Raw genomic sequence first — 13,373 nt, 5'->3', positions numbered from 1 at the left:
ATACGGATGTACTTTGTCCTATGTTCCGATAAGTACGAGGAGAATTGATAAAAAAAAAAAACAATCCAAAGATTCACTGTGGTTTACCACTGTGCAACCGGACAACTTTCCCCAACTGCGTACACGATTCCGACGGTGAGTTGTGGGCACCGTCTCATGAAGATGAAAATGTGTAAAGCTTTTCCACCACTAACAATGCGGTACTATTGTGGCCAGTGTCGGGACCGATGGTTCCGGTTCGGTTCCGTCCATCCGTGCCTGCCGCTCGGGCACATCGGGACATCGCCGGGCTCCGAGATTCATGTGACAGAAGGAAAGACGACGGCAGCAAAACTAACTAACAACTTTTCTAAAATTTGCACCATAACAGGAACCGGAGCGACACCGTACCGTGTGGTCTGATTGTTCGGTTTTCGGGGAGTTTTGGATAGTGGCTCTGTGCGAGCAGGGAGCCATTGGGCCGTTAAAATGGGGGATTTACGAGGGCAGGTTGGGTGTAGTATGTCGGAGTCTTTCCGGTCGAACCCTCGCCAGCGTGTGTCTCTGGCGCAGACAGACTCGTTACGCTTGCGGCCGTTTTCATGTGGCCCACAGGCGTAAATTTGCTGCCCGGACATAAAGAGGCCGCTACTGGGGTGGATTGGTGTGGGATATTTGAAACTCGAAACTCATTGAAAATGGTTCTCACTTTTTGTTGCTCATCTTACACACACACACTGTACTCACTGTGAGGGATGCTCACTGAACCAGTGCAGTGAGGGGGTTTAGAATTCAAATCACACTCTTTCGGAAATGTTTTTACCGGGCTAGTCGCGCAAAATATGCCCGCAGTAATAATTATGTCAGTAAGCAGAAAATGTGCAACAGCGGCAAGATAAAGGTGCCTATTCCTTTTTTTTCGAAGGTATTTGTGAAAGTTTTAGTTATTATCATGTTACTCCGAAGGCTTATAATACGCCTGCTAATATGCAATTTGCACGACTTATAGTAACTAAAGGTATACTATCATCGCAAGGTAGTGATTGGCATCAAATGGAAAACCTTGCGTTTCTGATATGATACACGAACATGTTCAAAGAGAAGAGAACTCGGAAGCGGAAAAATGGGTGATAAAATTGTATTACAATAACTGTAGGAATGATGAAAACATTAAAACAAATAACGAACTTTGGATTTTAAGACAGAATCCTTCATCATATAAAAAACATTGGTCACACAGCCTAGCGTTATACAGTTTGGTCTTGTCAGATTGTAAGAGAGCTTTTATTAATCCTAGTTGTTTCTTGGCGCATTACTACAATTTCCTCATGCGCTCGGTTTACACCCATGCGTCGGGTGATTCGATTCAGTGCAGTTCCCTACATCACTCCCCCCTTTGGTAACAATATCGTTCCCTTAATGTGTGGTCACGCGACCATATCGCGTGGTGTACTTTTTTTCGTCAGGCACTGTCGCGGTGCTTATCGGGAGAGAATCTTCTTGTGCAATTGATTGATCCGATGCGTCTATGTGTGCGGCTTGCGGCTGTCAGTGCGGGACGAACGGCATCGATACGCAGCCTCACATGCGTGCATGATCCTGATTCTGCTTGTACGTACGACTTGCTTTTGTGATGGTGCTGAGTGTGTGTTGACCTTATCTTGCTCATCATTAGTTTTACATTATCTCTCTTGATCGTTGATCTTAATCGTAACAATACGATTGGTAGTGCGTCAGTTCATTTCGCGCGCTTGTGGCACATTGTTGCGGTTTTTGATTGCCGGTGCACTCTGCCTATTTGCCTGTTAGCTTTGTGAATTTGTCTATCATCGTTAGACAATAGTGGTTTGCTTCGGATGGTGGAAGTGGGCCTATTAATTCCATGTGCACGTGGTAAAACGTGGTGGTTTTGTGGCTTACTAGAAAGTGTTTGGCGCAGTGTTTGCAATCTTTTCCTATAGAAGGCCAAACGAATCGCATTCGCAAATTAAGTGTGTGGTTGTTCGTAATCCCGGAAGTGATGTGTTGTGCAATTTATCTATTATACGCTTAATTGGCGGCAAGGAAAGCAAATGGTGTAATATTTCGTGTAGTTGCGCCGCAGAATAGTGTTGCTTTCGTTCCGGGCATATTCAATTCTCTCAGTGTCGGTTTCAATGGTGTGTTTCAGTGTTGGTGCGTTGCAGCTTCGCCATGTGCGCCGACCCTGCTTAACATATCAGCGATTTTGTTCTGCTCGCCAGGAACGTGATCTATCGTAAGTACTCACTGTTTATAGACAGGGGGGGGGGGGGGGGGGACAGGGGACAACTTTTAGAAACGAATGCTAAGGGCTCAGGACCATCCTTTCCGATTTGATTTTGTGGTTTTCAGCATTTATCGCTAAGCCATTGTCGCGTAAACGCTGAAATACGGTCTTGAGATGTTCCTTGTGTTGTTCAGGGTTAGTGGGCGTAATACATATACCGTCTATGTATGGGAACATAAAATCAAGGTCTCCGAAAATTGCGCGTAAATGCCGTTGCAGTGTTTGCCCTCCATTTTTTAAGCCAAACGTCACGACTCGTGTTGTCGTCTTCCTTCTCATTCTCGCATTTCTCTGCTTTCGCTCCGTGCCGGTAGTGATACCAGCATATCCATCGTCGGGATGGTGGCGGCTTTCGTTGATCATGCCTTGATCGTTGACCTTGATGTATAGCGTGGCGTATCCTGCGCTAAGCGTCGATCCACGGAGAGAACTTCGTCTAATCGTCGGGACAGTTTCTCTATACGATCTTGGAGCGATGATATGTATTCCGATGACGCACGTGTGGAGTTGTGCGCGCGAGGGCTGTCCTGTTGCACTGCTGCAATCTCGGTGCGTGGTGCTTCCATTATTTTGTCGGCCATTTTGTGGCCAATAAAACGCTGTCGGAACATCCCATTCCGCCTAACCGTCGCATCTTGGAGAGTAGCATGCTGGACTTCTGGTCGCCTAATGACAAGCCAGATAACCTTCAATCTGCTGCTGATTTTCCGAAGGTTGAAAATATTTCAGCACAGCAGTCTTCATCGTGTGGTCCGATTTTACGTCGTTCACGTAAAATGCTGCTTCCAGGCAAAGGAACCAAGTGTCGGCATCATTTACGTCAGGAAAGCTGACTTTCAAGATGACGTACCTCTCCTCGTTTTCCCTCTTGACGATCGTTTTCGGCGCTTTTAGTACTTCGGAGCAAGTTTCGTCGGTATTCATCGTTACCGCGGATACAATTACACGTTAGCGTAAGGTCACTTTGCGAAAATGGATTTTTGTTTTATCCTGTCGGGGTCACCAGTTTAGGGGTTCGCACTTGCATAAAATTTACTACACGTGGAGGCGGTTCGGATGAGTAACGGGGAATCGACTTACTCGTTCAGCGTACAGATTGTAAGAGAGCTTTTATTAATTCTAGTTGTTTCTTGGCGCATAAGGACAATTCCCTTGCATCGAGTGATTCGATTCAGTGCTGCGTCGAGCAGTTACCTGTTTTCTGCTATCGAGCAGTTCCCTACACATAGCTTTAAACTCGAAATTTGAAGAGTTCAGTGAAGTACACATAAATTCATTCAAATAAACCCAACACATCCAATGAGCCGCGTACAAAATGTATGTCTCAGTGGGAACTTTCTTTCTTCCCATTGTGCTCGTTCATCAAGAATCATTCATCTTCATTCTGTACATTCCGTGCATTTCTCTATCAGAACAGTAAAACTCTGTTAAGCAAAGCGAAAGCAAGCAATGCAAATATTCATCCTCACCACAATCGATCGTCGTTTAGGTGATAGTGTAACCTTCTTAAAATCGCTGTCCTCCCTGTTCTTCTGCTTGCACAACCATCTAGAGCGATAAAATATGCTTATAAAAGGGCACCGACACGTCCTGTCGGTTACCAACGCTGGTAAACACGCGCGACAAAACGTTCATCGCACTCCGGAGCGTCGTAAAACGTCACACGTGACGAATGCGATTCCGATTACGTACCGCGTGTTACCATCTCCGCAACGCCAGCGGGAAGGATGGATCGTCTTGAGCGGTGCGTTCTCGTCTCTTTGGAAACGAATTGCATTCTGAGCGGTGTTATGCATTATTGTTGTTCCATGTTCTACCGGTGGGGGGTAGCGATCTTTTTTTTTACTTTAGTTTCTCACAAGGCCAATGCATAAAATATGTTTATTGAACTTGATTTACCAATCCCTTCCCGACACCCAGCCGCGCATGAAGTTTGCTGCAATTTATCTCTCGCTGGCAATGAAATTTTCCCATCTTCCCGAAGCGCTGACCAATAACATGACCGTAAAATTGTGCACCGTAAAGTCAGCAGTGTTGTAAAATGGCAAAAAGATGCAACGGATTCGCGCGATGCATCACTTTAGTAGCGAATTGCATGCTCTTGTTGTCGCGTAGCGCGAAGAATCGAAGTCGCAAGCGTACGGTGTGTGTGTGTGTGATAATGCAATCGTCCCTTTGGCACGTTGTTAAGCAATATAGTTTGCTTTATGGCCCTCGCTTTCCGGGCGCCAGATGGATGAATTGCGCTCGACAAATCGGTTGACAGTTAATAGACGACGGCTCACGGTTTAATAGACTCGATCGATCAGTAGAAGCGAACAAGCGGATTAGCAATCGCATCCTCCGGGGCTGTTGGAAGGATTGCCACCACCGAAAAGGGAAAAGGAAACGCCAGGCAGGGTTTAACTTTTTCAACAAAGTTGTATTGATATGTTCATAGCTCTTTTAATCTCGCTCACACACTCACGTTCGATTGACTCAAATTTGTTCGCCTGATGAAGGTTTTTGGGTTGTTGGGTGTGCGTTTGTGCGATGTTTTCTCTTGTGTGGTTGCTGTGTTCTGCTTTCGATGCACTACATATTTACATGACCCACTCGGGGGTGTACGGAGAGCAGTCGGGAGGTGTTGGTGGTTGCTGTGTAGAAAAAGTTACTAAGTTCCGAGTGGTCTCCAAGTGTTACAGACGCACAGACACGCAGGTGCGGACGGCTTAGTGATGGAGGACGACCGGGCTGGCAACGACGCTCTTGACGACTGGGACCGGGTGCACGGAGTGGACCACCGGGGACGAGTGGACGACGGTCTTGACGACCGGGGCGTGGTGCACGAGCGGGGCATGGTGAACCAGCGGGGCATGGTGGACGACCGGGGCGTGGTGCACGACCGGGAGAGCCTTCACGACCGGGGTGTGGTGGACGGCAACAACCGGAGCGGCGTGGACAGCGACGGTCTTAACGACTGGGGCATGGTGCACAACGTGCCTGTGTGAAGAAAGGGGTTTCGGTGGGATCAGTACGATGGCACCATTTGGTGGGAGTTTTTCTCTCCTGTCGACGGGACAGAAGACTTTTCCCTGACAAGAGTTGCTGCTACGCGGACACTTACGACGAGGAGTGGCTCACGGCAACGGGGGCAGCGTGGACCAGCGGGGCAGCGTGCACTACGGCCGGGGCGGCAACGTAGCCTGGGGCGGCGGCAGCGACGGCCAGGACGCAAGCAAGAACGAACTGTAACCAATGACAAAACACTTAGTAAATGCAGCTCAAGTCACACTCAAGTCCCCAACAGTTCCCAAGGATCCAAGGATCCAGCGATCCCGTCCGCGGGCCTGTTGGGCACCTTGTACCGGAGGTTCTACGCACCAGCTTGTACATTTTGTTGGGTTTTGGTTGTTGTCGACGGTAAAACGACGGAAGAAGCGTGTTTTTTTGTGAGGGGAAGCGTTTGTAACACTTAGGAGCTGTAGCACACACAGTTGACTGACGATCTTTCGCAGCCCGCCGGCAGCTTTTATAGTCAATGTTCGAGCATTGCCACAACCCGCAACCCGCTCGCTATGCCGAGAACACGAGAGTGCCACACTTAAGGTCTCTCCCCCCCCCACTCCACCCCACCCTGCTTGTGCCTGGTTTTGAACTCTGCCGTTCGGCTCTGCGGGTCGAATCAAGTGAGCCTCGAGCGGGTCTGCCCCTTCTACCCTTTGACTTTACGACAGGGGGGGGCGACTACGGCGAAGGTATCTCCACCACCACCATCACCACCATCACCATCGACTCCAGCATCTCAAGTTCGCACCCTTGCCGTCGCCCACTCCCGGCACACCCGCCCTCGATCACGCGTCTCGATCATCTCGACACACTGGAAACACAGGAAGGTTCTACCCTGTGCGCGACATATCCGCAACATCATAAACCTCCCTCCATTCAGGCTCGATTTAAGGTATTGCGCTCTTGCTTAATGTTTTCGCTTTGTCTCTCTCTCTCTCTTTCCTCCCTCCCATCCAAACGCTCGCCCTGTGGATGAGGCCGAAAAAGGAGTAACTCTTCGCAAGGAGGATTATGCCAGCTCCCTGCGCTGTTTTGTTTTCGCGACGTTCAGAAGAAGTTGTGTGTGAGCGGGTGAAGCTTTTTTTTTTTTTGCTTATGCTCATGTCATCCTCCTCTGCGCCTCGCGCCCTGTTCGTTGTCCGCGTTGCTCAATCACGGCGAAGATACACACCTCATCTCAGCACGTTCTCATGGGCGCACCGTCGGAATCGTCCACAGTGGTGGTGTGTGGTGGGTTTTGATCGTATCGCGAGATGCACTTGCCACCAAACCACCCCAACCCCCCTACTTGCAGGGAAGCTTGTGTGTGTGTGTGTCACAATCAAGGAACAGACCGGCTAGAACCGATCGACACGACACGACAGCCACTACATCATCATGCTGGCGGGGAGGTATTGGGTTAACATTACCGTGGCCGATGTTTCATGCGTTTCGCTTTCGTTCGCAAACGTACGCATAGACTGTCTAAACGATCATTTAGCCGAAGGGTAAACGCACATAGTGCTTCACGCACCAAAAAAAACGTAGTTATGAGTTACTGCCAGGTTGTGTTTCCGCGTTCTTTTGGCAACACATAACAAGACGGTTGAAATTGATTTTCATTTGGGTTGTGCTTTGGTTGAGCGGAAAACGGAACAGGTCACCCAACCGTAAAGCTCCATTCGAAATGGCAAAAAGGGGGCATTTTAAATTGATTTAAAAGTCGTAAAAGTTAGGCTAGTCTAATGTCGGCCAAATGGCGTTTTAATCGATACGGACAGGTGGTGAATAAAGAGTCATTCTATTGCGTCGTCTACACGGTTCAATGGAGCTGAGGTATGATACGTTTACGGATGATCCTACAGTCAATCATCGGCAATGATTAAATGAGTAGAATTGGATTAAAAAAATGTTAATTTATTATAGCAAATTTATAGCATAGCTTACTATAAAAGCTATGATTCTTTAGTAGGAAACTTTAGGGTATACTAATTGCTAATGTCAGAAGAAGCACAAATTGGAACTCAAATCAAGAGGTGATGACATCGTGAGGTGTAAAAGATTGATTCAAATGTTAATAAACTAGTTGGCAAATCCCAACTTTTCGTCGCTCTATCTCGCGTGACCTTCATATCACCGTGAGGAATTCAACAGAATAATAAAACCCTACGATCGCTCCAAGCTTGGAATACAATTTTCCGATTCATTTTCACGCAATTAAGCAAGTGTTTCGTTTTTTTTTTGGGAATAGCTCGACAGTGAGACACATATTGCATTACAAAACTCCTTGGGCGAAGGACCACTCGGCTTAGAAGCCCTTTTAGAAGCCAAATGTTTCGTTTGATGATCGACCTCGATCGGCCAATCGGTAACGCTAACCGTAACTTGCATGCCCCGTGTGCGTACCGCTCAGCAATTCAATCATAATAATCAACGCAATAGCTCATTATCGTGGCCAGAGTCCCTTTCGGACTCAGAAGTAAGGGTAGTCCGCCCTTCCTTTAGGGGGGGGGAGGATGATGGACCAACAAAACAAAAACCTGTCCACTGGCTCGTGGTGGCGCACGGTTTCGATCAATTGTCAACTCAGTCAGCTGATTGATTACTGCCAAGCACCAAGCCAGGAGGTCCGTCGCGCCACGCCATGCCCGACACCTCGCGCCCGCGACTAAGACACAAACAAGTTTTCAGGCCGTGTCGGTGTGGCTTATAATTTTTATTGCTCTTGACGCCATAACTGCTCATTTCGTGTCGTATCGGGTCTGTGTCTGGGGCCTGGTTCGATGTTAGACGCACGACTCAAGAGCCCGCTCAAGAGATCTTACCGGGGTGCCTAGTGGTTCAATGTCACCGGCTAGCCTGGGCCAATGTGGGCTCCCGGGTACCGTGATTGGCAGGTGGTTCATGGTTGTAGGCTGTTGCCGTTCCAGCGATAAGCTGCTGCATTGCCAAACACACTCAGAACAACAGAACAGGCGTTAAGCTAGTCCCAAAACCGGTGTCCGGTAGTCCCTGGTGGACACCGTTTGACCCAATAGATCTACCGCGGGAAATGCAAAGCATCGAGGCGTAATATTTATTTATAACTCGTTCCGCACGAGTTGACCCCCAGATGAAGTGTGAAGCAAACCCGAAGCAGCAGTGAAGCGATCAACCGCACAAAAACAAACAAAATACACGAAAAGGAGACGTCCAATTAGAGTTTGGGTCTCGAGAGCGCTGTTGGCCAAATTAGCAATGCTCGCGAAACGCCGGTTGGCATTGACGCGTTGCGCTATCCTTCCTTGAAGGAGGAGAGACTTGCGGTCTATCTCTTGATCCATCCCGTGAGATATTGGTCGGATAGTTGCCTGCTGCTTGGTTTTGGCAAACCTTCACCGTGCCCGGAACTGAACTGGACCGTGGATAGAGCAGAACGTGGTGGGTTTGTGGTGATCATCGTGCAATAAAATTCGGCAAAATCTTTCAAGGTATTTTTAAGGGTGATTGGCTCTTCAAGGAGCTAAGGGACTAGGGGCTTAAATAGTATAAATCTCAAGAGCAAAATATCAACCAATTAATGCGATCTGCATTTTGCATCCTTGAGCGGGATTTAATGGTTGAACTTTAACGTGTGCAACGCATCCCAAAAGTTTTTAGAACCTGAGCAATATTGGGTTCGTAATAAAGTTCTCGTCTATCTAGTGTTAAGAACTATAACTCTTAAGACATAATTTTGAGCAAGTTCCATCCGTTTCACAAAATTATTGCTTTAGCGAGTTAAACATAAATTGAGTAGAAAGCAGCTTGATTGTATCACTAAATTGAAACGCTTGCGCCATCTACCGCCAAACAGAGGAAACTTCTATGTGCATCTAATTAGCATCCATAAAACATCCCCTTTTATGAGCGTCCAATGCATTTGGTTTGATTTTACGGCACATAATAATATAACAAACGCACTATAATTCACCATCATCCGTTAACCGCCATCAACGGCCATATGGACCGTCACTTTCAAATTGCTCAAAAAAAAAACCCCAGTTCCCGGTGCAAAATAATTAAATCACATAAACAATTTAAAATGGCCACAACTCGGACCTGCATGCTGACGCTTACCGGACGATGTACCGATGGGGAGGTTAAAGTGCCCAAACATGCCACATTTTTACGCGTGCGTACGATATAATTGAGCGATTAATTTAATTGTTAAATACTTTTTTGTTCTTCCAATTCGCGTCACGCCTTCGCGTTGATTTTGCCCACATTACACCCCTGGGTTGGGGATGGGTTTTGTTTGTGTTTTAATGGCGCACCAGGTGTAGCTAATTGATTGCGAGCCTTTAATCGAGCACTGTTCATATCGATCCGTACTGTTTTTGTGCACAACTATCATTGAAGTAATGCTGAAGGAGATTTATTTTTGTGTTGAGTAAAATATACATCTTGACCTTCCTCGGATCTTAAATTCTCCTGAGCTCGGAGGAATCATAAGAATAATGGCCATCGAAAGGCTAGACCATTGCTGCTGGTAGAATAAGCTTGAACTATGCAAATTTATGCGCTCGGATGCAGACGGATCGATCACGTCCGATCTGCAATTAATTGTAGCCTCAAAGATCAAGCAACGTTCTGTGGAAATTTCTCGACAACACCCAGGCCCTGACGAAGGGTGCACGTGAACGGCCGGTAAGGAGGAGGATTGGAATTCTGGTACGCATAAGGGCCCGCCTTTGCGTGGTGCCGCCGTCGTGATGCTGCTGCCGCTGCCAGAGTCTTCTTGTTTGCGGGTCATCACGTGGGTCAACGCGTTTGAGGTCATGGCTGTACGGCTGTGAAGCGATGACGATGGCAGCTGGGGTTGAAGACGCCCGCCCGGAGAGGGGATAATTGGAAGTGGATATTGAAACGCAGCCCTAGCGGAAGCTCCGGGTGAACTGATGGGCCGGAAGGCGGAAGCGAGGGCGACCTGTGCGACCCCCCAACACTGCAGCGGTCGGAGGTTGCCGGGGATCGTGGCCACGCGAGCATACGAGCGAACGCGCGCACAACGTTTCAATGCTTTCCTCTTGTCAAATCTGGCCAACGCGGTACGCACCGAGGGTTATCCAGTGCTGGGACGGGTTTTTTTCTGTTTCGTCGTGCTTGACTTTTATTCTCCTATTCCCTTTCTACCTGATTTCGTACCTCGTTCCACCGGCACCGACACCGTACACGATGGTGGTGACGAGTTTTGTGCCTGTGCTAAATGATCTACATGTTGTACTAGCTTGTTTAATCTGGTTATGGGCTGTTTTGTGTACCTTGTTTTATCCGTATTCCAAAACACGACTTCCTTCATTATGTTGTTGAAGCACTTGTGTCTTCTGACTCCTGACTTGGCGTATTCCACTCTTCAGCATTGACAAGTAACTCCAGCTCCAGCTCCTTTGAAAACGTTTTTTTTTTTCGCGGACGGATGAACTCTTCTCACTATTCTGCAACTCTTCATCCTCAGTACGCATTGATGTGGAAATCCAAGCTCAGTCACCCACAAACGCCACCGTGTAATCGATCGGGTGGGCAAATGGATCCTTCGGGCCAAGGTGGGCGATACGATGATTTGTGACACTTTGTGGCCTTACAATGCAGCCGAATTGCTCAACCCGTCAAGATTAACGTTGGCCCAGATTTACCATTCGGCTGGGATCGTGTTACGGCTGCGCTGTAACCCAATGTCGCACACGCAAAGAAGTGATCTCGTGCGGTATCTACGCGATATCTCATTACGCGCAATGGTAGCATTAATCAGTGCTGGTTGCGACTGTTGTTGTTTCGCCGTCGTCCAAGACCTTGAGACACTTGAGCGATCCTCGCTGGAAGGAGAGCAGGCCACTGCAAGTGCTTCCGTTGAGGACCCATCTTGTGACCTTCCGATGGTCGGGGTCGCTCTACCGGTCTCCCCTCTCCCCCTGGTCGGTGTCGCTTATCGCGGTTGGGAAGCGGTCACAAAAACGCTGGCGTCTTTCCTGATCCACATCTACGGCAAGTTGCCGGAGGGCACCACATTTTATCGCATCTGGTCCCAGGGTCAAAGGCCCAAACGCAGTGGAATCGCGCGTCTGATTTGCGCGTCCTGCGCCACTTCCACTTGTAATGGAAGCGCTGGCCGCAAATCAGCTCAACGAGATTATTATTACGGCAATAATCGTAAAACAGTATGAGCCCCGCACGACGCACGCTTGTCGTCGTCGTCGTCGTCGTTGTCATCGTTGACGATCACTTCACCGCTTTAACGGCGAGTGCGAAAGGAAGCGAACGACGACAGCGAACGACGTTGCTTCGGCGTAGGCTCCGTCTTCAAGCAGCACGGAATGCTGTTCGGCCAAGTGCAGCCGAAGCTGCAGTCACAGATTATGCAACTGCAGCCCACCAGCGGGCTTTCGCTTTCGTTGACAGCGGCACCAACAAGTTCGTGACTGGGCCGCAGCTCAAGATCATGCGATGCGGACGGATCGGCCTCACCGTCCACCGGTAAAACGGTAAGTAGCGGCAAGTTCATGAGCATCACACTCCCCACACAGTTTGAGCAGGATTAGAATTTTAAATTCAATTAAACCCCGCAAGATAAATGATGTCCGTCGACTGGCGAGATCTAATGAGCAGGTAAATAAGACGTGACGGAAAGCACATCGACGACACTGCGAGTTGCCTCATCTGTCAGCTCTTGGTGGTGTTTCGTTGAGGTTAAACACCGTGAGAGTGTAATTGAAAATTAATTACTAGAGAATGTCGTAAATTTAGCGAAACTGTTGGAAACGTTTTCTACTCAACGAGAGCGGCTGTGTGAAGGTGTTCTAACATCCAATAGAGAGCCAACATACATATTTCGAGGGTTCTTGTGAGGAAAATACTCCAATGCTTATTCTACTGACCAATCTAAAGGCTAGTAGCAGCTCCAGCAGCACCTCAGTGAAGACAGAAGTCAGTGGGTCACGTTTTCCGTCCACACATTCGCTTCTCTCCATTTTCATTGGCACGTTGAGAAGTCGCATTGATACGGAAAGATGTAGAAGATATACAAAGTTTACACATTCTAACATTTTTACCACACTATGACGCAACAAATCGTCAAATGATCCATGCTGGAGCACCTTCTTCAATGGATTGAAGTTCCATAATGTTCGTTTTCCATTCACGAGCCACTGTTGGAATTCCAAACCCAACAAAAGGATGTATTTTTGGACAAAAACTACTTGGTTCAGCTTACAGATTGGTACATTTGCGTCTGTAGCTGCTCAAAATCACCCACCGGACCTCCCGAAACACCCCAAAATCCTAAAGTCCCAAAGATGCTCTAATCGTCCACAGAGCGGAGATTTAAGTTTGTAATTAAAAAGTTCGATAAAGTGTGATTCTAATTCTTCCCCGACCGTGGTAAAGTTCATCCAACCCAGCATCGTCCGATTGATCCGACTGATCGGCAATTAAAACAGGAACGTCTCCGCCAAGGCGTGAAGGTCTTCACACAGCCAGCCAGCATTACAAGCAACTGTTCAAACTGCCACCAGCCACCGGCCAGTCGCGGAAGTGTAACGCGTTTCGTTGAACGGCGGTCGACGGCACTCCGCAACGCCATCAAACATTTTCATTTCTGCTTCGTGCCTCTTCTGCTATCATTTTTTTTTTGTGTCTCTCCCCTTTTTCCGTGATGATGATGGGTTTATTTATGGTTTGGTGGATGGTGTTTTTTTTGTGTGTACCTTCCACCCAACACATCTCGAAGATCTAGGTGGCCTTGGCGGGTTCGCTTGCTGGTGCTGGTGGGGTATTTTGTTTTGATCGGCAATTCGATGCGATGATTGAAGACTGCTCAACTGTGGTTAAAGCATCGAATTGTGTGTTCGAATGGAGCATTTTATGCGGAGGTGTTTTGGGCTCGTATCAAGTTCCGTTTTGGTTGTTGGTGGCTTCACTTGTTTGGAGCAAAACTTGTTTCATCAATCAAACGTCGCCAGGGGTGTGCCAATAATGATCTCTTGACCCTTCCAACAGCTCAACGAAGCATAAAACTACCTTTGATTTGTTAAAAGTTATCGAA

At 47.9% G+C, this 13,373-nt stretch overlaps 2 protein-coding genes across 2 annotated transcripts in view; both read right to left on the bottom strand.

Annotated features, from left to right (window-relative positions):
* Positions 1-13,373, bottom strand: part of LOC128297193 (neuropeptide SIFamide receptor-like) — an 83,047-nt gene that overhangs the window by 3,047 nt on the left and 66,627 nt on the right. The window lies entirely within an intron of this gene.
* LOC128297195 (larval cuticle protein F1-like) lies at positions 4,726-5,758 on the bottom strand. Its single transcript, XM_053032794.1, has 3 exons — positions 5,651-5,758; positions 5,394-5,515; positions 4,726-5,269 (listed from the first exon to the last, which is right to left on the bottom strand). Exons 1-3 carry the CDS (start codon positions 5,660-5,662, stop codon positions 4,999-5,001), a joined length of 405 nt encoding a protein of 134 aa, XP_052888754.1. The 5' UTR covers positions 5,663-5,758; the 3' UTR covers positions 4,726-4,998.

Source organism: Anopheles moucheti, chromosome 2, assembly GCF_943734755.1.
Source record: "Anopheles moucheti chromosome 2, idAnoMoucSN_F20_07, whole genome shotgun sequence".
Taxonomy (NCBI): Eukaryota; Metazoa; Arthropoda; class Insecta; order Diptera; family Culicidae; genus Anopheles; species Anopheles moucheti.
The sequence above is the reverse complement of the archived record's forward strand: the minus strand, read 5'-3'. Positions and strand labels throughout refer to the sequence as shown.

Bases quoted from the DNA above. Each gene is read 5' to 3' on its own strand.
- LOC128297195 (XM_053032794.1), bottom strand. The intron at 5,270-5,393 runs GTAAGTGTCCGC...TTCTTCACACAG, and splicing joins GCCGTGAGCCACTCCTCGTC to GCACGTTGTGCACCATGCCC.